General features: G+C 41.7%; 1 protein-coding gene across 4 annotated transcripts in view; it reads right to left on the reverse strand.

Annotated features, from left to right (window-relative positions):
• The window catches only part of SHF (Src homology 2 domain containing F), a 345,620-nt gene that overhangs the window by 107,220 nt on the left and 211,489 nt on the right, over nucleotides 1-26,911 (reverse strand). For 2 of the 4 annotated variants that reach the window (XM_068275594.1, XM_068275597.1), the window contains exon 4: nucleotides 1,976-2,134. The exons of 1 other annotated variant lie outside the window; for it this stretch is intronic. In XM_068275594.1, coding sequence (XP_068131695.1) covers nucleotides 1,976-2,134 — 159 coding nt within the window. The remainder of the gene's footprint in view (nucleotides 1-1,975; nucleotides 2,135-26,911) is intronic. One more of the 4 variants, XM_068275595.1, reaches the window with a different exon arrangement.

The following is a 26,911-nucleotide window of genomic DNA, read 5'->3' on the forward strand; positions in this document are numbered from 1 at the left end:
AGAATAATTCTGCATGTCAGCTCACTGCTCATATAATTCTTTGGGCCTGTTCACAGCACCGTATTGTAACGGATCAGGCTAAGTGCCAGTTTCCATTACATGCAGTGTCCTGAAACCAATGCACAGCAATGGAACAGTTTCCATTGCATGCGGAGCGATCCGAGAATCTGCAGCACGCAGCACAGCCGCATCCGCCCGCCATCCCCTCCAGCACTTCCTCATCTCCCGATGCGGAAGTGACACGGCCAGCAGCGGAAGTGATGCAATACAGCTATAGTAGCTGTGCTCGTATCACTCCGTAAATGGAAAAGGGCCCCAATTCAACTCTCTGCCGGTAGGCTTTGTATTGATGCTCACATAGGTTTTTCTTTTCCTCAAGCATGGAATTGGTCAAATTTGGTGATATTTGTAAACAACCGGTCACCTAGTAGTGTCCCAGTTATCCCCCTCTTCTTGCATGTGTAATAAGCTACACAGGCGTAGCAATAAAAATGCTGACAAGATAATTACTTGCACTTAAGGGGGCAGGGCGGGGTTGGGGGGAGAGACTTATCTGTTAAGTTATGACATTTGGACATAAGATTGTCTTTGCAGAGTATATAATTATAGCTGAGGAGGTGGCTTTTTTAATCAGCTGAAGCGGAATAGGATTTCAAGTGACCCTGTATTCAGGGTGACCTGGAGGCTGCCATATTTCTTTCTTTTTAAACAATGTCAAATGCATGGCTGACCAACTGATCTCCCAGAGTTCTGTAGTGTCTGAATGGCACACCTAAACTAGCATGCAGGTAATATGGTCAAGACGTTACCTGCTTCCTCATTCTGGATCAGTGGCTTATAAGTGCTTCCTAACCCGGTCCTCAAATCCCACCAACAGAAAACCACAAATATTCACAAGTGAGGTAATTAGTGTCTCAGAGCTAATTAACTACCTCTGTGGAGTTCCACAAAACACACACTGTTGGTGGTACTTGAAAACTGTGTTGGGAAGCCCTGGCCTAAGATATTAGAAAAAAAGGAACAGCAATAAATCCTGGCATTATTCATGGTTTGAAAGTAAATACATTTGGCAACCTCCATATCATTCCCACTACAATGCTACGTTAAGGTATCTACAGGCATACAACTCACTCATTTTATTTCCCAATCAGTAATATTTTGAAAACGTATCTGACCACTATGGTTTACCTGCTTTCTTATGGTTTTAGGTCTATTAATAAAAATCGTGTTTGCAGGTCTCCTACGGACATTGCTATTTTAGTTCTTACAGACTAACAACTATCGTTCAGCGCTCTCCTCTTAACTAGGCTAGGATCTTTAACCAAGCATTGTGTAGTATCCTTCTACGCAACTTCCCCTGTGGATCCAACACCATAACTTAAGCCGTATAAATAAAAACTAGTGGATCACCCCCAAAGCAATTAAATCATCCTTACACGTCACGCTACTGATGACTGCTTGCAGCCTCCTTTAGTCACATTGCACAAAAAGTCAAAATGAATTTACTGTTAAAGCAAACTAAACCATGTTTATGCCACGTTTGCCCTTCTCTGCATACTTTGTCAATTTCTGAGGAATAAGGATGTTTTCCCCATTTGACTGCCTGATCAGTATAGGTCTTTATAAACTGTAGGCACCTATTTATAAGTGGGCAAATGGCCTGTTCACTTGAAAAAAATGTTATTTTTAAAGTAATGCAACTTTTTCCCTTCTCCAAATTTAATGGATTGCCAAATTGTGTAACCGCAGTAAGAAGTGTATATTCATGAGAAACCTGCACAGCATCATGTAAAGGCACTACTTAACAGTACAAGGACTTCTAAAATGTCCAGTGCCCTTTTACAATAGGTAAGCTACAAATCAAAAACAGTTCCTGCATAAATTGTTGGAAAGGATAACACATGAGTTTAGAGACTTTGTATAACCATTTGGAGTGCAACAAAATGGAACTTATGGTTCCTGATCATTAACCCACCATTGGTGTCTTCAAGGCTGCTCTGGGATGGTAAGTGAGGAGGAGATGAAGGCTGTGGAGGCAATGACGTGCTCACATCACTTTCCTGGCTGACTGTACTGCTGTCCAGCTGTCCCACTGGTGGAGGCCAAGGAAGGTCTTTGATTACTTTAATTTCAACTGAATGCCAGGAGAAGAGACAGGAAGGAAGACCGGCAGAAAGACAAAGAAGGGACAAAGACAGGCAGAATTTGAGAATTGGGAAAGTGTGTCCCACACAAGCATAAATATGCCTTGACAGGTTTCTAGAGGTAAAAGAGTACAATGGAATAGCAATGTCAAGATTCATCTACAATAAACACTAACCCATAAATGTCAACCATCCAGTCTAAATTCTACTCTCACCTACTCCTAACCAATGGGAAATATTCTATAACAACTGGTGATGGGTCAGCTGTTTTTTTTTTGTTTTTGTTTTTTTTTTTACATACATGCCTACAATTTTTTTATTTTTTTTTATTCAAAATATCTTTATTGAGAAATGGTATATAAGGCATTACAAAACATCAATCAAATCACTACATTGTCTAACCAAGATCTATCTATCTATACACATATACATACTAGTGATCTAAGCCAGCGTGCGCACCAGACCCCTGCGTCCTGTCCAAACGGCTGTGTCAGTGCAGGACGTGCAGGGCCGGCGCTACCATTAAGGCAAAGGAGGCAGCTGCCCCAGGGCCCCAGAGCTTGTAGGGGCCCCCAGTGGCTACAAGAGGAAAAAAAAATTATTCAAATCGGCCTTGTAGTTTTTGAGAAAATCGATTTTAAAGTTTCAAAGGAAAAAAAAAAACACATTTAAAAACCTGCCGACTTTAATGGTTAATAGCAAATCCACCTTAAATGCTAGAAACCCTAAATTTGCAGGATATGTTAAGGAGATCATTAGGAATAAGAGGAAAAACCAATTTTTCAAAAAGACCTTATAGTTTTTGAGAAAATCGATTTTAAAGTTTAGAAGGAAAAAAGTATAGTTTTAAATGCGGTAAATGTAACTTTTAGTAGCAGACCTAACGGTAGTGTAATTTTACATGCATCAAACGAAAGTGCAATACATTTCCTGACGGGGTTTCCAGGGGGCCCATACGCAGCCACAGCGCTTTGGCCAGGGATCTCTATACAGCCGCAATATGGCTGTATGAAGATCCCTGGCATTTTTTCCTATTTTCCCAATTTTCCCAATTTTTTTTTATGTTTATAGTGTGGGAATTTTTTTTTTTTAAAATGTGGGGTCCCCCCTCCTGAAACTTTTTAACCCCTTGTCCCCCATGCAGGCTGGGATAGCCAGAATGTGGAGCTCTGACCGATTGGGACTTCACACCCTGACTATACCAGCTGCAAAAAAGGTCCCCTAATGCCGATTTTTGTTCCGGGGTATATGTTGGGGGGGCCCCCCAGGTTTATTTTGCCCTGGGGCCCCATTGTTGCTTAAACCGGCCCTGAGGACGTGCACAGTAGCGCAAAAGCACTGACACACAGACATGGGACGCAGGGACACTTGTAGATTATTAGGTGGGATGGATAAGAAAAAGACAAGTGATAACACTCACGCCTGACTTGTGGAAAATGAAACTGTAGTTTCCTTCCAATGTGGAAGGGATACCAACTAAGACATGTCCTATTCTAGAGTCTAACTAGGAGAAAGGACAAATAGCTTGGGTCCAGAGTGTGGGCTTGTTCACATTTGGGGCTTTTTTTTTTTTTTTTTTTTTATCACTGCCGGTTTTAAAATAGCCTTAAAAGCACTTGTGCAATGTTAGTTTATTAGCCAATCGCAAACCTGGCTCCTGCACCATTTTCAGAGCATTTGCGATTTAATAGAAAGGATAGGGAAATCTCTAAGCACTTGAAAAAGTGCTTTGAAAACAGATTTCCTGGGGCTTTTAGTGAATAAATGCATTGTATTTATTCATTTGTGGGGCAAAGAGTTGTGAGGGGGCAAAGAGAAGTTAACTTCCTGACTGATGTTAGCTTTTCTAAGTGAAAATCGCTCTGAAAGCGCTTAGAAAAGTGCTTTCAAAAACCTCTTCATAAACCGCTCAGCCCCTTGCAATTTATAATGTGAACAAGGCCTGTAAGTGTGTTTTATATGATAAACCTCAAGTAATGAATGTAAAAAAGTTCAGTAGGCAACTAAACATATTACGTTCAAATAGGCATCTTACCAGTAGGCATATCAGGTGGGTAATTTAATGTGATAACTATTTTTAGATTGTAGCCATATATCCCAAGTGTTGGTAAAAGGTAGAGTATCATCCTTGGTGAGGCCTATTGTATACTCATTCGTACAATTATTATTAACCTCCCTGATGGTAAGGACAAGGACAAGGCTGGCAAAAAATAAATAAATAAATAAAAAACTTTCTGCAAACTGTATAGAGGAGTTAGCTTTGTCCATGCTGAAAACCGGCCTGGAAAGAGTTCTAATGGTGTATGTGAACAACCTACTGGCAGTAGACACATTTTTCAGCATTACAGAAAACTTCTGGAATCCAATACCATACTGTATATTGTACAGAGAATGACAATTATTGCCACAGTGGTCTGACGGACCAGAACGACCACCATGGCTAAGGCCTCTTTCCCACCAGGACATTGCGTTATAGGGGCACATTATAGGTCGTATAACGTGCCCCTAACGCAACGCCTGGTGGTGTTGGAGCAGGACGATACCTAGAGCTGCGCTAAGCAGCTCTTGGTGCGTCTGTTTTGTCCTATGCGCCGGCGGAGACCAGGTGAGCGGAACACTCCGCATCACGTGGTCCCGCCAGCCAATAAGCAGCCGCTCCAGGAAATAAACACTGCAGTGCAGTGAATATTAATTAGCCATGTGGCTGGCCGCATTAGCGGAATCTCCCCACCTCCTCTCCGCCCCCAAAAATAAAAACACCCACATCACTGAGCAGGTGCAAACAGCCTAACGCGGCTAAAGCCGCTTAGAACGCATTGCATGCTGCACTCTATGTGAACGTGTAGCGTTACCCTGTAACGCAACGTGGGCACTGTGAACAGCCCATTAATTTTACATTGCTGTGAGTTGGGCTGCATTACAGGCTGCACTAACGTGTGCCTGTAACGTCTTACTGTGAAAGCAGCCTTAGAGTTGTGCAGTAGACCAGAGTGTGTACAGTGGCCCAATGACTATCCCTAAAGATCTGGCATGTTGGACCTTTAGCTATGCCTAAGCATGACCCAACGGCATTGTTCTTGGCACCTCCCGACCCGCTGGAAGCCGCAAAATTAGATGTGCTTGTTGTCCCTTCGCCCCCAGTGCATTGCAACAGAGGCGTCATCAGCCAAAGGCGACAGTGCACTAACAACACTGTGCAGAAGTGTCATCAGCCTTTGCACACCTTTGCTATGCAGGGGAGAGCAAAGAAACAATTAGCGTGTGTAATGTAGACGTTTCTGATGGTGGGAGCAGCAAGAACAATGCTATTGTGCTGTGCTCGGGCATTGCTAAAAATCTAACACTTCGGATGTTCATGCAATTGTTGTGCGCCTGATGTAGTCATGCTGGTCTGACCATAATGACCACCCCCACCATGGCAGTCGTTATGATGCACCAATCAGACCAGTGTGTGTATGGACCTTTAGGGCTGGTTCAGGCGGATGTCTCAATCACCTGCCCAGTGTCTCATCCAAATGCTTTTCTGCAAGCGTGTAGAAAAGCATTTGTCGACTTTCAGCGGCGATCGTCCTTTTTCATTCCGCAGTGGGGACACAGGAGTGCTGCACCCCAGGACGACCAGACAGTGGACAAAATAAAGATCAAAATGCTGCTTTTGCATAAATAGCGGTAAATGACGTGCAAATGTGCGTGTGAACTGGCCCTTATGCTACGTACACACATGCGACAACGATCGTTCGTTAAGAACGACGAACGAACTTTTAATTGATGAAAGAACGACCTAAGTAAAGGTAGTTTTAAAATGTGTGTAACGATCTGATCGTTAGAACGAACGTTACATCACAGAAGGCAACTATTGCGCCTGCGCATAAAAACGAGAAGTTCCATGGAGAAATAGTGAAATGCGCATGTCAAGCCTAGTACGAACGATCGTTTCCAACGATGTACTACTTTTGCAAACGATCGTCGTTGGTTAAAATCCGCCGAGACAGAACTTTCTTTTGTAGCGATTTGGCTCGTTCATCGTTTGCCTTAATAGTCGGTGGTTCGTTTTTTGTAACGATCGTCGTTGGTAAAGATTGGGGAACGATCGTTACAAACGACTATAGTCGCATGTGTGTACGCACCTCAAGTTGTATTTTACCACACAAGGGAGATGTTTTAGGAAAACACTGTACGGTATTTATTTCTGCATCTGTAGATTTATTTCTTCATCCATATTTGAGGAGGATTTTTCTATTTCTTACTAAAAAAGCTTATTTTAGAAATTTGTATTACATTTTTTTACATTTTGTTTTGAAAAACTATTATACTTAAAATGGATACTAGACCCTTGCTTGACAGATTTTAGTAAGTTGTAAGCAAAAATTCCACGAAAATTAATTGAATCAATTTTTGCACAGAAATCCTGCAGAAATTGAACACTAGGGAGGTTAACGCTGTAAAATATTGGCCCAACTTAATTCCTGGGAAAGCCAAGGCTGAGCTATGCGATTTCTGCAGGCCAAGGCATGCCTACAAATTTAATAGAACTAATTAAAGGAGGATGAATCCCTCACATTAAAAGGCCACATACCCATGATCAATATTTTTCTTCACATATCAATGACGTTCCCATACAATCAAGAATCTAGAACAAATTATACAGCTGACCTTGTATTCCTTTTCTGCTAAACATTAACAACGCTGGAAAGAAAAGGATGAGGATGGAAATGTAGCTTTGTTGGCTTTTTTTTTCTGCAACAGCAGTGTTCTTAGGCTGCTATTCACCATCTTGGCCTCACTACTCACTGTACTGCTAACTTGAAACAATTGTGCAGGCAGCACATTTTGGAAGTTCATCTCTCACCTTGCTTACTTCAGGTTAGTAACTCTCTGCAATTCGATCAGGATCACAACCACCAAACTTACTTTGCATTGGAGGTACCTTTATTTTTAACAATTGCAGGTCTGTACACATCTTAAGCTGGCCACTAATGGTCCAATTTCTAGCGAAAAATCGTTCGAGCGATCAGAAATTCTGATCGGATTGGTTGTAAATACTCTCCATTGGTGGACACAATCGATTATGAACGAGTGAAAAAATGTCGCCTGAATGAATTTTCGCCGAACGAAAATTTGGATTTTCTTGGTGGTCGTGATAGATAGGAAGCAATGATTGGTTAGTTGATGGTGTAGTGAACGATTTTTCGTCCGATCAGAATTTCTGATCGCTCGAACGATTTTTCACTAGAAATTGGACCGTTAGTGGCCAGCTTTAGATTAAACCCGACAGAGATGGGCACTAAAGGCCACCTTGGATGAGAATCTAGCTTGTGTGCAGTGGCCAGATAGGACAGCGAGATATCTAGCCTGCAGGATTATCATGCCTGAATGCAGCCAGACTCCATTGTTCTCATCTGCGCTCCACACATCGTCCGCCCATATCTTACATAGCGACAGAATACCTCGCTAGCCTGCAGGCTAGGGACCTGTCTGTACAGCATCAATCCCAAATGGTTGACTGAGGGATAGTGTCCCAGTCGCCACTGGGCGACAGGAGATGGAAGTGTGTATGAGGCTTAAAGGTACTTTTACACAGACACATTATATAATGGACATTGTTTAGAATACTGTAATGCTGAGCAATTCAAAGTCTATAACCAGTCCAGGTGGACTTAAATTGTTACAATGCAGTGTGCTGCTAGATTCACATACATTAACACGCACATTGTAAGTCAATGTTGCTTCTTAGCCTGCATTACACTGCATGCCACCGCAAGAGATTTTAGTTATGTTATGTGCACATAATAACGCAACATAATGCAATGTCACAATTGGAAACTATCCTGAAAGCAAGCACAGGAACTGTCAATAGGGGCGGAATAATTTCATAGATGTTGATCAATAACTTTTACTACATTTTCTAGAAACATAAACCTCTGAAGACGATGTGTGCACCCCCTGGTGTGCGGCAATTTTTTTTTTTTGTACTGGATGCAATACAAACATCTGTATTGGATCCAATACAAAGAAAGAAAAAAAAAAGAAAAAAAAAGAAGAAAAACCTAAGGGCAGCTCTACTGCCAGTGCCAATAGTAGCAAACATTAAAGGAAAAAAAAATAGCCACTTTAATGGACAATCATTTGCCAATAGCTTAATCGCTACTGATCACAATGAATTGATCTAGATCTTGTTTTTTTCACCACCAATTAGGCTTTTGGGGGTTATTTGTTTTCAGCAATTAGTTTATTTTCTATGCATTTTAAAGGTTTAACCAAGGGAAAAATGAAAAAATACACTTTCTCCAATTTCATCCCCTATAGTTTTAATATATAACACTGCTACTGTAGATAAAACCCACACATTTTATCTGCCTATTTGTCCTGGTTATCACAAGATTTTAATTATGTCCCTAGTACAAAGTATGGTGACAATATATTTGGAAATAAAGGTGTATTTTTTCTTTCTTTCTCACTAATCTCACGTGCACACGCACGTGCGGGAGCGCGTATGTGCATGCGCACAGCAGCACTGTTTGACTTATAAAAACATCCTGGAGCCATTAAGAGGCTCTAGCAGGATGTTTTTAGGGAGTACGTTAAAAAGGGGCGCTGGGAAAAAAGGGCGCGGGGTTTTAAACGATAAGCATGGATAACGTTTAAAAATGTATTGTACTGTATTTCGTTTAAAATTAATGTTTTATAAAGTTATAAATCATTAAATAATGTGCATTAACAGCAATTGTAAAAACGTTAATCTTTCGTTTAAATAGTGAAACGTATAATAACGTTTAAAAAAAAAATGACTAAGTAACCCTCACTGTACCTACCCCTAACCCCTAGACCCCCCTGTTGATGCCTAAACCTAAGACCCCCCCCCCTGTTGGTGCCTAACTAACCCTCCCTGTACCTACCCCTAACCCCTAGACCCCCCTGTTAGTGCCTAAACCTAAGACCCCCCTGTTGGTGCCTAAACCTAAGACCCCCCTGTTGGTGCCTAAACCTAAGACCCCCCTGTTGGTGCCTAAACCTAAGACCCCCCTGTTGGTGCCTAAACCTAAGACCCCCTGTTGGTGCCTAAACCTAAGACCCCCCTGGTGGTGCCTAAACCTAAGACCCTCCTGTTGGTGCCTAAACCTAAGACCCCCCTGTTGGTGCCTAAACCTAAGACCCCCCTGTTGGTGCCTAAACCTAAGACCCCCCTGTTGGTGCCTAAACCTAAGACCCCCCTGTTGGTGCCTAAACCTAAGACCCCCCTGTTGGTGCCTAAACCTAAGACCCCCCTGTTGGTGCCTAAACCTAAGACCCCCCTGTGATAAGCATTAATAAAGTTTCAAAAACATATTGTGCGTTTTTTCGTTTAAAAATAATGTAAAAAAAAAAAATTGTACTGTTTTTCGTTTAAAAATAATGTTTGAAAAAAATATTGTACTGTTTTTCGTTTAAAAATAATATTAAAAAATGTATAAATCATTAAATAATGTTTAATCATGAGAAGCAGTAATAAAACAGTCTCCGGGCGCCGCTTTTAAAACGTTATTTTTCTCCGGCGCCCTTTTTTCCTATCGGGCGCCCATTAAACAATATTTATTATGGGAGTGAATGGCGGCGCCCGATTTGTCCACTAGCCTCCTGCGCCCTTTTTTACTGTTACCGTTTTTAGGAGTCCGGTTGTCATTAAGTGGTTAAACAAAAAAAGGTTTAGCTTTTTTATACTGTACACATGCTTGTGGACAGCTTGCAAAAACGCAACTTTCAAGCAGTACGCAAAAATGCTTACAATATAAAGAAATGCTTAAAATTTTTTTATCTCTTTTTATACAAAAATTGTGCAGAAATTAAACACCGGGGAGGTTAATCAAGGTTATTATGGTTATTAATAAAATTGTTATCTTGCCTAATGAGCGACCAAATTGTTATTTTTCATGACATCAAAACACTTACATAGGTTCGCTTTCCTTTCCTTCATCTGATCGTAAATCACTACATGCTTCCTTTGTCAGTGTCACAACAGGCCAAGTGCATATTGTACAAAAGCAGAACGTTTCTGCTGACACCTACATGTATACAATGGTAGGCGCAGATGCAATTAAAAATGTAATTGGATTAAAGGTGGGGGTGATGGAGTGAGTCAATGTATGCAAAGTGCCTCATTGAGGTCAAAGCAAACCTGTAGTGACATAGGACATTGAGATAAACATAGGTACATATAGCAGTAGCACTGCAAAGTGCTTTAGTAAACCATGCAATTCATCAACTTATAAGTTTATTTTCACTTCAGATTTGCCTTAAAGGACATTTGAGGTTAAAATAAACTGATGAGAAAACAATTGTATCTATCCTCCTAAAAATGTATTTTTTTTTTAGATATCCCAGTTTTATTTTATATTTAAATTTAGTATTTTTTTTAAGTTTTTACTGTTTCATTGTCCCTGCTCAAGGACACATTCACTGAGGTATGCCAGAGCTCAAATCTATGAATTACTGAGCTTTTTTTTTTTATCTCTTTCCTGCTCTCAGAAGCCATTTACTGACAGGAAAGTGTTTTTTGGCTGTAACTACTAATCAGTGAGGGTTATGCTATATTTTGATCCAGTCCGACCCGGTGCTGACCCAGACAGAAACTGTCACTTGCATACCTGATGTTTTACTCTGTCAGACGGTGAAAGAAAAAAAAGGAACACAGCATAGTTTGTGTGCATGGCACTGTACATACACCTGTCTATCTCATCATGTCACATGTCACCTCTGTTGTCCTTTAAGGATTAGGCTGCTTACACACAGGGACTAACGTGCGCCTGTAACGCTCCCCCAACGCACAGCAATGTAACACAAGTGGGCTGTTCACACAGCCCACGTTGCGTTACATGTAACGCTGCACGTTGTCGGGAAAGTGCAGCATGCTACGGCGTTAGAGCGGCTATAGCCGCGTTAGACTGTTTGCACATGCTCAGTGGGGGGCGGAGAGGAGGCGGGGAGAGCCAGCTACAGTAGCCGCGCACATGGCTACTTAATATTCACTGCACTGGCGGCCGCTGATTGGCCGGCGGGACCACGTGATTCGGAGAGTCTTGCTCCGCATCACGTGGTCCCGCCGGCCAATCAGCGCCACTCTGGGAGACCTTATAGGGATAGAGCTGCCTAACGCGGCTCACTCTACCGTCCTTTCTTGCAGCACCATACGTTGTGTTAGGTGCACGTTATGCGACCTTAACGTGGCACCTAACGCAACGTCTTGGTGTGCAAGTAGCCTTAAGGTAGTTTGAACAAAACTGGTGATGGGAATGGCACTTCATATTTAGCGCTATGTGAAGAGGATTATTTTTTTTGTCCAGGATTTGTATAATGTTTACAGTGAAATCCAGTGCTTGCAGATCTGTCCTCATGTACAGTTGAAAGGGGAAAAAAGAAAAGTAATGATTAAGGTTTCACTTGCATTATTCTCTCTCCAGGCACATGTAATTCATTTCCCGTATTCTATTTCCCTACCTCTTTAAAATAAAAATGCCTTTGTACGCCTGTCAAGTCACACAAAAAGTCCGTTCATTACAGAACTCATTGGTGACTTGCTCTATTTTTAGAAATCACATTTTATTCTGGCTCGGGAACTCTGATTAACTCAGCTGGGAGTTCTTAATTAGCGTATGTAGAGTTGCCATTTCAACAACAGGAGATGATAGAGGGGAGAAAGAAATTACAGCGGACGTCACGTTCCAAACCAAGGGCAGTTTCCGGAAAAGGGTTAAGTAATATAAAGAGGTTTACTGGAAATGTGTAATGTACTATCTGTGACAGCTGTGAAGCTGAGCATTCAACAGGCTGCAACTCTGATTGTGTAATCAGAAACAATTTACAAAAGCTATGACTCATCCACCATCATGAAAATTCCAATTACATAATAATACCTACGTCTGACTACCATTAACTATTTAGTGCCTCAGAACATTCTTCTGAACATTTAAAGCAATACTTGTTATTTTCATATTCTGTATGCTTTGCAAAATTAGACTCTCCCTCAATGCACCTGGTTTATGCCACATGTCCACTTGCAGTCTGTTTGCATTTTCCCATGCATGTTGTGGGCAGCACAGTGGCACAGAGGAAAGCACTCAGCTTTGCTGGGTCCCTGGTTCAACTCCGGACCATTACACTATCTGCACAAAGTTTTCATGTACTCCTTGTGCTTGCATACCAAAAAAGCAGAGAATTGGCTGTGATGGACATAGGGATTATATTTGTGAGCTCCGCTGAGGGACAGCTAGTGACAAGACTACATACTAGAAAACCGCTCTGGAAGATGCCAGCACTATAAAAATAGCAATTTAATTATTATTTTTTGTAAACCACACATCACATTTGTATGTAGAAAAAAAAAAAAAAGTTTCCAGGAGCAGCATGATTAAAAAAAAGTGCAAAGTGTCTGGAACCAACACCAGGCTGTAAGTTTTTGTTCTCACGTGAAAAAAAACACATGTGAAGAGCCCATTGATTAATCTGGGATGAGAGCTAATGTGCGTCTAACTCCTGGAACCACAAAACAAGCATCTAGTAGAAATGAGGCCCAACAGTCCAAGTTCCTTTCATTGTTTTCATAAAAGAGACTGGCAGAGTCATATTGGTTACAAACAGGGTGCTGGTATTATGGACAATGACATGCAATCATTAAAGCAAAAAGATTGTTTTCATTATACTTGGTCTTTATCTAAAGCACAAAACCGTGAGATCATAGACCTAGCTAAAGCACTGACAGGTGCACCTGTATCTCAGGACTAGCTTAACAGGATTACAAACCTACTGGTAGTTAAACCAGTTTCTACACATGTAATTGAACTGTGCATTTGGCTGTTTGCATTTAAGTCCAGCTTTAAGCGTATTGAGTCCTGTGGGAGAAACTTTCTTCACAAATGAGGTTGTGGTGAAACATGCAATGGGAGTAGAAATTAATTCTGATACTCTGTTACAAGCACTAATCATGGCATCTCTTAGTGCAGCTTAATAGGCAAGGGCCATTATTCAATTCACTTTTTCTCAAAGTTTTCTCTTGGGAGAGCATTTTTTCCATCTTCTGTCTAAAATATAAATTTGCAATTTGCAGTTGAATAATCAAAAAGTAGTTGAAAAAGTACTCAAAATTAGTTTGAGTATTTTCTTGCTTGCTGACTCAGTAGGAATAGTATGAACCTCTTGTCAGGTATTCATTGGACTTATTTTTTTCTGCCATGACCATGCACATCATTGAAAAGAGGAAATGAGAGGGCACTACTCAAACAAGAAAACAGCCAGCAATAAAAACCTGTCAGAGGTTGCAACTTTTCCACACACTATTTAAATCACAATGGCCTCAATTCACTAAGCTTATCTCCTGTCTTTAATAATGTTTCTAGAGTTATCACCATGGTGATAAGGCATGTAGTATTCAGGAAACATTTTACCTCAGGCAAACCTAAAGTTAACTCTTCTGTCTTTAAGTTAACTCTTCAATTCTTAAAATAACTCCAGAGTTAAAGACAGGCTGTTAATTAACTCTGTGTGAAAATAACTACAGAGGAGGTAAATTAACTACAGAGGCGGTAACTTAACCACCCTTGCGTTCTATTGAGATCGCCAGGGCGGCTGCGGGAGGTTTTTTTTTTAAATTAAAAAAAAACTATTTCATGCAGCCAACTGAAAGTTGGCTGCATGAAAGCCCACTAGAGGGCGCTCCGAATCCGTTCTTCTGATCGCCTCCGGCTTTCCTCATCGCCATGGCGACGAGCGGAGTGACGTCATGGACGTCAGCCGACGTCCTGACATCAGCCGCCTCCGATCCAGCCCTGGGGGACCCTCTTTCACCGCTGCACGCGGCGGATCGCCGCAGAGCGGCGGCGATCAGGTAGCACACGCGGCTGGCAAAGTGCCGGCTGCATGTGCTGCTTTTTATTTTATCAAAATCGGCCCAGCAGGGCCTGAGCGGCACCCTCTGGCAGTAATGGACGAGCTGAGCTCGTCCATACCGCTAAGGTGGTTAAGGAATGAAGAGATACGATAAATCTCTCACTGTGTGGAGGAAAGTTTCTCTTGCCTTATCTCCAGCATGATCTTAGTGAATTGAGGCCAATGTCCCAAATGAAACATGGCAAGATTAATATGGTAAAATACCACTAATTTCATAGTTTCATGATGTGCCTAATTTTTGCAGCTAAAGTTTATCAGCGTTAAAAGGGCACTATGGCGAAAAATTGTAAAATGTAAAATATGAGCAAACATATACAAATAAGAAGTATGTTTTTTTGCAGAGTAAAATGAGCCATAGATTACTTTCCCCCTACATTGCTGCCTGTCACTTACAGTAAGCAGTAGAAATCTGACAGAAAAAACAGGTTTTGTAATAGTCCATCTCTTCATGGGGGATTCTCTGGGATTTATTTATTTACAAAAGCACTTAGTGAATGGCAGTTGCTATGTCCAGCTGTAGCAAGCAAGGAGGCTGGCTAGAATCATTGTTTAAATCCTTTTTAGGGCATATATTTATAAAGAATAAAAGCCTTGCTGAGAATCCCCTATGAAAAGATGGACTAGTCCAAAACCTGTCACTTCTGTCAGATTTCTAATACCTACTGTGACAGCAACATAGCAGAAAAGCAATGTATGGCTCATTTTACTCTGGGAAAAAATGTATTCTTATTTGCCCATGTTTGCACATATTTTAAATTTAACAATTGTTCGCAATAGTGCCCCTTTAAGTAGAAAATTCAGCCTATAACGTACAATGTACAAAAATGATGTTTACAAACAGAAGAGCCTTTCTATAGGCAAGGTAACTTGAATAATGTAATATTCTTAAACTCAACTTGCATGCTACACTAAAGGGTGGCACCGATACATTAAAGGGGAACTGAAGAGAGATGTATATGGAGGCTGCCATGTTTATTTCCTTTTAAAGTAGTTATTTCGCGAAAAAAGTAGGCAGTTAAAAAATGTGACAGATTTTGGGCCAGTCCATCTTTTTAAGGGGGATTCTCTGTTGTTCAGCATTTCCTGAACAACAGTTGCAAAATTTAACTGACACAATAGTGTGCAAGTGATTAGGGAGGCCGGCTGGTATCTTGCTATTTTGGCAGTTAAACTGTTGTTCAGGAAATGCTGTTGAAAACAAAGAAAGCCCTGAGAATCCCCCTTAAAAAGATGGACTGGCCCAAAACCTGTCATCTGTTACATTTTTTAACTGCCTACTTTTTTTGCGAAAGAACCCCTTTAAGCAATACCAGTTGCCTGGCAGCCCTGCTGATCCTCTGCCTCTAATACTATTAGCCATAGCCCCTGAACAAGCATGCAGCAGATCAGGTGTTTCAGACTTTAAAGTCACATCTGACAAGACTAGCTGCATGCTTGTTTCTGGTGTTATTCAGATACTACTGTAGAGAAATAGACCAGCAGGGCTACCAGGCAACTGGTATTGCTTAAAAGGAAATAAACATGGTAGCCTCCATATACCTCTCTCTTCAGTTCCCCTTTAAGATGACCCTGTAGTGAGAAGGATATGGAGGCTGATATGGAGCAATGACAATGAATGTCCTACCAATTCTGTTCCTCTACAAATTTTAAAGCGGACAAAATGAATCTGCCGTAAACTGGCCAGTACAAAGTAAAAATTATATTTGTCATATCAATAGTATTTTCCAGTCTATGCTAAAAAAATACTAATAAGATAAAATCATATAGCCTATGCATCAGTCCATAAAGGTTGTCAATTTGCAAGTAACACAAACTGTAAGGGCTCATTTCCACGGGCAATTGAACTTTGTGCTCAGCAAGCAGTTACCAGGCAGCAGTGAGCAATTACCAGGCACCAGCAAGCAGGTGTAAGAGTTTGAAAGGCTTTACACTGCCTATCAATTGCTTGTGGAAACGAGACCTTAAAGCAGTATAAAACCCTGACATATTCAATACAACCATGTTTTCCTACTTTTTATATGCCATACGGTTAGCATATTTGCTTTTGTGCATAAGTAGTATTATTCATTTAGAAATTACACGTTCCCAAAGTACACTTTTTTTTACTCAGAGCTTACTTTGCATTTTATTTATAACTGCATCATTCATCATCTAACTTAAAGTGACTCTGTAACAAAAATTACAACGTTTTTTCTACCATCCTACAAGTTCCTAAACCTATTCTAATCTGTTCTGGCTCACTGCAGCACTTTGTACTATCACGGTCTCTGTAATAAATCAATGTATCTTTCCCCTGTCAGACTTGTCGGCCTGTGTCTGGAAGGCTGCCAACTCTTCCGTGCTGGTCTGTTCCTCTATGCACACTCCAGTGTGTGTTTTATTTACATAAGCCAGCAGCTTCTCTGCTATCTTATCAGTGATAGAAGAGAGCTGGATAAAAATCCTCCTCTGCTAGGCTGTGAAAGTATCTGGCTGACACATACTGAGGAATTACAAACACAGGCACAGGCAGAGCTGTCTGCAGGAAGCCTGTAATGTTCAGTGCATGAGAGAAGAAGGGGACAGAAGGTAAACACACAAATGATCTTTTGAGATTCAAAAGGAAAGCTGTATACAGCCTGCTTGTGTATGGATGTATTTTCTATGTGTGGACATATTGTACATCAATCTACTTCCTGTTTTGGTGGCCATTTTGTTTGTTTATAAACAAACTTTTTAAAACTGTTTTTGACTACTTTTAATGCGGCGGGGAGTGGCGAAATTGTGACAGAGGGTATTAGGAGATGTCCCCTAACACACTGGCATGTTTACTTTTGTGCGATTTTAACAATACAGATTCTCTTTAAGCATAAATGCTTTCTGATGCTTTCGGATTGTCTCACTGTCTTTAGGAGACCTGTCAGTGTCAGAGAAGGCTTTGTTTACATTCCTCACTTAATACAATTAAACATTAGATAACATTATCTACAACTTTGGATCCGTCCAACTCTGCTGGCAGGGAAGCTTCTAAGGCCTGTGTTAACCCTTTGAATGCTGTTCTAGTAAAAAAAATGCTGGTTGTATAGAATATGCTGTAAATCTATTAGAGCAAAGTAGAAATGTTGGGTTTCATTCCGCTTTAAAATGCTGATTTTGGGTGGATGGAGGGGTGGGTAACAGTGATGACAAAATATTCCTCCAAAAATGCAACTATCCATGGACCCAGGAAGAGAAAATACTCAAACCTGTTTATTCACCAGAAGCCAATCAATTAAATGGCACATGGTTACAAAATTGAAAACAAAAGCTTTGATTGGCAACATTTAATTGCCATCCTAGATCAGTGATTTTCATGCTAGGGCAATTGTTTTTTTTGTCACAGGCAGTAGGAAACTTGCTTGATGTTTGGAGTTTCCATGTGTCCAGTGGCCCTTTCAATTGGAGTGCGACATAGTTAGTCCCAAAACAAAATCGGGGAAGTATTTACTTCTTCATTTAACATTGTCTTGAGTTGTGCAACTTAAATCTAGCACACTACTCTGGCCCTTTTAGACACCGCTCAGAAAGCATTAAATGTAACTCAATATTTAATGAACCAAATGTATCCATTATTTAATGCACATGTTAAAATTAAACATTGCTTCCAGACATCTCCTGTATCGCCACAATTCAGAAGCGTGACTGACAACATCAAAGAAACAGGAAAGGATAACTAAACATTACAGCCTGAGGTAAGATGAAATGCTCACCTCTTTATAAATGTTTTACACATCAACAAAGCTTCCAGTTGAGCATTCTACTAAGCAATCAAAAGAGTTAACATACTGTATACGAATGTAGTTATATTGGAGAGATTGCCATGGCGATTAGCAGTTAACACTGCAGAAATAAAGGCATTTTTCAGAGCGTACATATAAAATTGGCACAGGGAAATTTGGGCACAGGGTGAAGCCAAAAGATGGTGCACCCTGATCTAGCTACACTACTGCCCTATTTCTAAACTATCCCCCTACAGGTAACTTAGGCACTCATTCCCCCCTGTAATTCGGGCTCCGACTATTGCCAGCAGCACCATAATTACACAATTTATCATAAATTTGTGACCTGGCTATTGCCAGTGCCTCAAATTAGTGAGCGCTGCTATGGCAAATGGTAATTCCCATTGTAATTCACATGTAGTTCCAAATTAGCTATCACTTTTCCGATTGCTAAACCTATAACATGGCAATTACAGTAAATTATTTTTATGGGTGTATGCCTGCAATTTTCTATAGAATGACCATTTCCTGTGTGTGTGTAGTACTGATCCCCATAGTTAGAATGGGGTGATCAGCTAATTTTAGACTGCTCAAAAAAGTGTAATTCGCTATGGAGTCATGGAACACTTATCTCCATTGGAGAACAGATTTTTTTGCTTTGTTTCCTTGCTTCAAATACCCGGTTTGTTGCTTTGCTGCCTTTTAAAAATGCCAAGGTGTGTCTGCAGTCAATGGGAATCGCATTGCCACTTTATATGGTGAATGGTCCATTGCCATTTCCAGTCCTAAGCTTCATGATTTAAGTGAATGGAGAGGAGGAGACCCAAGTTTAGGGAAATTCTGGTCGGCAGTCAAAGAATGAATCACCACTGTCAAAAAACATACCGGAAGGGGAGGGGGGGGTTCGAATTTTAAGGGGGCAATCTGCTTTGTAAAGATCTGACTGAGCTGTGCCAGGTTACATAATGGCCTTAATTCATAAAACATTACCGTGTGTGGTAATGCTGTAAACAGCAGACTTTCCCGAGCACTTAGCAAACTGTCAATTCATAAAGGCGGTTACCGCATGAAAAAAACTTAAATTACCAAGCAGTGAGGAAAATTACCGACTTGGTTGAAGTTACCTCCAACACATGTCAGTAAATTGTCAGCAAATGTCAATGCATAAAACCTTCAACAAGCGGTAAGCCAGGCAATAATTACAGACACCTCCGGTGAGGTCTTAACAATGCAAAGTGCAGGGAGCCAAAGTCTGTGCGAGTCATCTGTGCAGGGAGCCAAAGTCTGTGCGAGTCATCTGTGCAGGGAGCCAAAGTCTGTGCGAGTCATCTGTGCAGGGAGCCAAAGTCTGTGCGAGTCATCTGTGCAGGGAGCCAAAGTCTGTGCGAGTCATCTGTGCAGGGAGCCAAAGTCTGTGCGAGTCATCTGTGCAGGGAGCCAAAGTCTGTGCGAGTCATCTGTGCAGGGAGCCAAAGTCTGTGCGAGTCATCTGTGCAGGGAGCCAAAGTCTGTGCGAGTCATCTGTGCAGGGAGCCAAAGTCTGTGCGAGTCATCTGTGCAGGGAGCCAAAGTCTGTGCGAGTCATCTGTGCAGGGAGCCAAAGTCTGTGCGAGTCATCTGTGCAGGGAGCCAAAGTCTGTGCGAGTCATCTGTGCAGGGAGCCAAAGTCTGTGCGAGTCATCTGTGCAGGGAACCATAATTACAGCTTGTAACAAAAGAGATAATGCCACATTTCTGCTGTACCACTCAATGGGCTGCGGTAATTTACCCAACTTCAAAGGCAGCTGTGAAAATCCTGATGAATTAGCACACAAAGGTCTAAAATACCGAATGCTGTATTTTCCTCCCAGATTTGTTTACCGCAAAGCCTTTTATGAATTTAGGCCATAGAGAGGTGGACAGGGTCAGATGATTTGTGCGCACAACAAGAGACTGTTAGTTGCCCCTCTCAGAGCTCCTCCCGGTATACATTATGGCCTCAATTCACTAAGCAGTTTAGACTAGTCGACAGATGGTTTTTAGTCTCCTGATGGTTTGGTGTAATGTTTTAGACCTGTTTTTAGACCTGGTCTAACATTCAGTAATTACACAAGTCACAGAGGCAAACAAGGAGTAACCACGCCCACTTTTTCAGACAGAGATTAGACCAGCTGAATTTTGTGGGTAAAGTAATTCTGTGAGGTATTTTAGACGTGAGGATGGAACCTTTGGAATTAATTATGTGGGAGTTTGATTGTATGCAGAGGAGAGCTCATCAAAGGAGAAGGATGTCAGTCATAGCTACTCGTTCGTGAATTGCATCTTTTGACCATTTCCCCCACTTTACCCACCTAATTACTAAATGTTTTAGACCAGGTCTAAAAACAAGTCTGAAACATTTGGTAATCGTAAATTCCTCTTTGATGCAGCTGACCAAACCATCAGTAGACTAAAAACCATCAGTAGACTAGTCTAAACTGCTTAGTGAATTGAGGCCAATGGGGGCAATGATGGGATGGGGGAAGCATCTAGACAGCTGTCTGACAATGACACAATTGTATCAACAGGAAGAGACGCTAGAGGAGCCAGCCATCAAGGTACCATCAATGTATTCACTGCAAAAAAGTTGTGTAATGAACAAAATACTTACTGAAAATACACTGTCATATGCAGAAAAAAAACAGGGGGCCGATCCAGAGTTAAGAATTCATTTTTAGATGTGTTAAATAATCGAGACCTCCCTCACATCGGGCATTTACCACCGTGCAATATAATCCCCATGCAGTAGAATAGCCAGAACTCACTGGGCCCCATAGCAAGGCTTATGGTCTGCAGCCTAGGCTAATCAGGATTCCTATACTGTGTCCCTCGCCTAATGGTCTCTCTCCCCACTCCCCAAATAGCTTTTCTTGGCAGATAAGAGGTTGTGCCCCCCCCCCCTTATATTTCCTAAATCCTGGTGATCTAGTGGTACCCTCCTTGTATTAATTTTCCTGGAAGTCTAGTGTTTCCCTCAAATAGCTAGGCAAAACAACCACTTAAAGGGTTGTTATATATGTATATATTTTTTGAATTGGGTGAAATCTGTTAAATACATTGTATAATGTGTGCCCAGCCTAAATAACAGTGGCACACGGAAGTGTGGGCCTTTCTAGGATATGCAACATAACCTCCCTTTAAAATCATGTTTTGTCTATGAATGGAAAGTCTCATAATGGAAAATGTATAGCCAAAATCATACTTCACCCAGCATTAACCTCGGCTAAGCAAACTTGTCATGTCATCATCAGTCATTACGTAAATTTCAGATACAAAGCTCTTGAAATGAGAAGGAGTGTGTCCACCATACAATCTAACATGAGGAGGATAACATTGGCGGTTCTCCATTTCCATAATTATGCTCTATTTTCACGAGGGAAACCCTGGCTGCATGTCTTCTCTGCATTAACATTTTCAACCTCACTGCTCTTGGCAATGAAAGCATTAGTTCCTCTAGTTTCTTACGCCAAGTGGAGGCCAGGGGTCCACAGAGTATAGATTTTCTATGCAAACTGGGAACCTTTAGCCATTATGCATTTTATTTAAGTGCTTTTAACCACTCTCTGAGGATTTTGGAACAGATGCTTGCAATCTCACAGAAACCCTAATCAGGGACCAAATTTACCTTTGCCTTCCTTTAAAGTAGCCATTTAATAATGTTTAATGACCTCAGAATTGGTACAATACCTTCATTTCCCCGTGAGCCTTACCCTGGGGTTTGTATTACATAAAACCTTCAGCGTATCTGCAGCATTTATACATTCATAAAGACAAGAGCAGCGCATTAAATGCGGTACTGCAAAGTGAATGTGACAAGCCACTGTACGTCTTTCGATCACCTCCTCCCAGTTGTTGGCTTCTGCTGAGGCTTGATGGCTGTTGCCGAGCTGAGAAACAATTCTCTGACATTAACTACATGATCCATCACTTAATAACACAGCAGCAGCAGCTGTCAGCCAACATTTCTTAATCTTCCTTTTACTGCACCACTTTTTCATCAATATTACTGGGGAGCTCTGTGTCACACTCAAGAGAAGGTCACCTGCTGCATTAGAGGGATGGCAAGCAGTTAGTAGGTACAGCGATTAAGAAGTGAATCCTGTATATGCCTTCAACAACAATGAAGGTTTGAGAACTTGCACAATAAGATTACAATGAAAAATACGATAGTGGTTTGTGATAAGGTTCCACTGAAATCAGTAACTATGGCCAATATTTTGCATTTGTTAGCAATGAGAAACCAACAAGATGGTATAGTAAAGGAGAAAGTGCCCACTGGAACATGGTGAGTGTTTAGTCTCCTCAAACTTGATTTACTATAACCTGGTGATAGACTGAGCTGAGGGACATACCGGTATACTCCTTCTCTAGTAATTACTACTAAACCACAATTATGATTGACATACTTTTTCTTACTACTGGTCAGTGTGAATGATCAAGGAAGCAGCTCAAGCTGGCCTTTCCAAGGCAACATCAACTTGTATAACAATGTCCGAGGTTGCTAGATTTATACTAAACTACATTTTAATACACTGTCTAAAGTATACCTGAACTGAAAAAAATCTTTCTTTTTAAAGTGAACCCGAGGTGAAAATGAACAGATGAGATTAACTGTATTTATCATCTTACTCCTAAAAATGACTTTAGATATCCCATGGTTTTATATTTTCTATTCAACAATTTAAAAAGTTATGTTCACTCTAGAGGCCAAATTAAAAATTTAACTTTATCCCTATCAGTAGCGGATACCCCTTTTACGTGAGAAATCTATTCTTTTCACAAAAAGACCATCAGGGGGCGCTGTATGACTGATATTGTGGTGACACCCCTCCCATAAGAAACTGAGTACTACTCCTGGCAGTTTCCTGCCTGTGAACCTTGCTGCATTGTGGGAAATAGCTGTTTACAGCTGTTTCCAACTGCCAAAATAGCATGCAGCAGCTACATCACCTGCCAACAGTAAAAATGTCACAATGTAATAAATGTCAGAATGTAAATCAGGGATTTAAAAGATTTTACAATGGACAAACACTGACTAAATCATTTATACAGAATTGTAAAAATGAAGCACTTTATTACATTATTTTCACTGGAGTTCCTCTTTAAAGAGTAACGGTCAGGCATAAAATCTATAATCAATTTTTTATTACAAACTTAAGTAAAAAATATGCTAACAAGGCAATTCAAAAGTTTAAAATCAGTTTCACCTTTTCTTCAATAGCTTTTTAGTCCCCATACCACCAGGCGCTCTTCTCGAACACTTGCCGCAGAAGAGAAAATGTAATGCATGCCAATTAAGCCTGACTGAAGCCTCTGTCCCTCACCTCTGTTCCCCTCTGATTGGCCGCCTATTTTTGGTCACTTGCAGCTGCTAGGATGCAGGGAGGGGGGCCAGAAGCTGTCCGCTATCACTGTCCTCAGCCACCCCCCCCCTCCTGTTGTGTGCCCCTCTCCGCACTCATGCTGCATCCCCCCCTCACACCTCCTCTCCTCCTTGCACTATTACTTAGCGAAGTGGGGAGGAATAAAAGCAGTGTGCACAGACTCACCTCCATATGGTTCCACACGCTGTAGTTCCTGTCTATACACTCTGCACTACCGCGGGCGGTACTGCAGAGTGTATAGACGGGAACTCCAGTTCCACCATGAGCAGATAAGTCTGCACCCATTGCCTTTATTCCTCCCCGTTATGCTCTATAATAGTGCGGGGAGGAGAGGAGATGTGAGGGGGGATGCAGGGGAGGCCAATGCCAAAGCCTGTGTGACCCAAGATGGCCCCTGCCATGGACAGAATTCTGGCCATTTCACTATATAAAATACACTGAAATCAAAATGTGGACAATGCAATACATCTGTTATGCAAGTACAGCAAGTATCTACTTAAATGTGTTTTTTCCCCTGGCATAATATGGCTAATAGTTGCACTTTACCTACTTGCTGACCGCTCCACACCAATTGGCGTGAACTCGGCGGCAGCCCCAGGACCACTCCACGCCGATTGGTGTGAATAGTTTTCAATGGAGCTAGCAGGAGATCTCGCCTCTTGGAAGGCAGAGCTTCGCTCCACCTTCAGTATCCCAGCGGCGGACGCTGCTCGGAGACTGTTAGACAGCGAAACTGCCATCTAATAACCCTGTACACGGCTGTCCCCTCTGTAGGCAGGGAAGCTAAAGCCTATGACAGCCAATCGTGCTGATTGGCTGGCGGGGGAAATATAAATTCTTTAAAAATAATACATTTATTCAAAAATTAATAAAATAAATATGTATATTTAAAAAAATGGGGAGCGATCAGAGAAAAGGGGGGGGGGAATCCCTTGTGTGCCGAGTTGTGCGGCCCCGCTAAGTTTCGTGAATAGAGCCCATCGTGCTATTGGGCTCCCATGGTTTGTGTTTTTTTCCCTAAATATAAATCCTCACCTCACCCTAATGCTGGGAATACACGGGTTGATTTTGCCGCTCGATTTTGTGCCCCATCGTTTTCCGCGCTCGATTATGCGGTCAATTTTGTTATCTTCCATTCGTTTTTCTTTTCCCATTGTTCCCTATGCAAAATCGAGCGCGTAATCGATCGGGCATGTTGGAAATGATCAATCGAGCCATCTAAATGGCTCAAAATCGAGCCGTGTATACCCAGCATAAGATGACTGGCAGCGCCTGTCATCTTATGGGTCACAATGATCTGCCAGGTCAGTCAACAATGGAATCACAGTTGAGATCACGCCACAAAACATAAAAGGGATTCATTAAAATGCATTTGATTAAGACTAATTGTTAATTACATTTCCACACAACGTTATCTGTAACACAATATGTAAATGTCCTCTTTTATTTGTTACATAATACATTTAAGTCAAAGCATGGTGAGTCTCCATTCCCTTGGGTCCATATTATTTCCCTCTGCATGGAAGTATACCACAAATATCCAGCACGTGCACATTACAGAAGCCAACACGCTCCAAAACTATCAGCAGAGCAGCAGGATTTTCACTTCAGGGTGGCTTAAAGTGTTTGTGTTTTGTGCTTTTAGAGGTATAAAAGAGAAAAAGGGAAAATGTACAGCTAATAGATTATATAAAACCTCATAAAATGACTTCTACACGGTACTTGCATGAAACACCAATGAAGGGATGTCATTCACTCACAAAACAGGGCAGACTAAAGCTACCCATACACTGCGTCGATTTCCCGCCGATATACAGCAGATTCGATCACTGCGATTTCAGAGCGATTCTAGGCATGGTTAGAGACGTTTTCTAAACATGCCTAGCATTTTTGGGAGCATTTTTGTGTAGCAGATTACACATATTGTTACAGTAAAAGCTGTTACTGAACAGCTTCTGTAACAAAAACGCCTGGAAAACTGCTCTGATGTAGCGTTTTTCAGAGCGGTTTTGAGCTTTTCCTATACTTCACATTGAGGCAGAAACGCTTCTGCAAACTGCTGCAGGACCCACGTTTGCGGTTTGCAAAAAAATCTCAAACCGCTGGTGTGCACCATCCCATTGAAATACATTAGCCAAGCGTTTTCACAGGCGGAAGTGGTTTGCGGATCGCTTCAAAAACCGCTCGGTGTGTACCAGGCCTAAACGAACATTCTGCAGAGAGAGCAGTGTTCTCCCCAGGATCAATTAGGTGGGCGCGCCGCCCGGGTGAGGTAAGCCCCCCGCCCGGCTGCTTCACACGCTGGGCTCTCTCTCTCTGTGTACGAGATCTCCTGCTTTTCAGCAGGCTCGTCCAGGTATTGGCTCAGCTCGGCGGTGGGCGGGACCATCTGACTGCAGCGTGCTCTTCCAGGAACGATACAAGCAGTCAGTCACAGAGAAGGGACTCTGGCGTCTGTGTAACTATAAAGGCCGTTTGGCTTTGTAATTCGGACTCTCGGAGCCTCCTTTCCTTGTCACAGCTGCGTCATTAGGTCAGTTGCCTCTCTCCCTCCCTCCCCTCTGAATGTGTGTATTCCGTAATTACTTGCCCGTCTCTGTGAAATATACGGCACTTGTGTTTAGAAGGCTAGAGAGGAGTGGGGAGTGCAGGCAATCACTCACCTCCTCCCCCGGCTGTCACAAGACGTATGGGGCAGCTGCGGACTAGTTGCATAGAGAGGGGATGTTTTGGCTGCCTGGAGAACGGAGCTCACTGACCGCAGCACTGAAGAGAACAAACCTGATCAGAACAGATACAGGCAAAACGCATGTAGCTGGCAGCTCAGCTGTGACCTCAGACAGTTTGCACACACAAAAAAAAAATCTGTCCTGACGTTTATTCTCCCCCTCCCCCACCCTTTTTAACCCCAAGGATACAATAATAAACCTGTGAAATCACAAGGGCCAGCATGTCCTTTCAGACCATGCTGCACTTTGCATTTTCACACACACAAAAAACACAGTTCTTATCTTTGTGAATTTGTAGCTTCTCAGAGTAATCTGTAGAACATGGACATGCGACACGATTCCTGATCGAATAAATGCATTCAGCCGGAAACAATCGATGGGGTCCACAAACAACAAGGAAAACTTTATCAATCAGGTGATTGGTAGAGGAATCAACCCCAAAACCATTGACTGAATAATTGTGTTTGACCGGTACCATTAACGATGCCCAATACATATAGCTGTATAGCTCTGGACATGTTAACTATATGATGTCTGTTTCACCTGCACTGTCAGACGGATTTCTGTAGCTGCAAATATAACAAAAAGCACTGCTCACTTTAAAGTGTACCAGAGCTGAAAATAGTAAAAAGATTTAAGCCCAATCTACACTATAAGATTCTTTGTGCGATTCGATTACGATTCTTTTTACGATCCGATTAAATCCGACATGTCCAATCGGGATTCGATTTAATTCGCTTTGCCATTGCAAAGCAATGGCAAATCGAATCCCGATCGGACATGTCGGATTTAATTGGATCATAAATAGAATCGTAATCGAATTGTACAAAGAATCGTATTGTGTAGATGGGGCTTTATACATACCTGGGGCTTCCTCCCCAAAATCTTTTTACGATTTTCAGCTGAGTCCCTTTAAGACAGATTGTGTATTTCTTAAAGCACGCCTGAAATGAGAGCCATATGGAGGCTCAGTGTTCTCCCCA

This window comes from Hyperolius riggenbachi, chromosome 3 (genome assembly GCF_040937935.1).
Source record: "Hyperolius riggenbachi isolate aHypRig1 chromosome 3, aHypRig1.pri, whole genome shotgun sequence".
NCBI lineage: Eukaryota > Metazoa > Chordata > Amphibia > Anura > Hyperoliidae > Hyperolius > Hyperolius riggenbachi.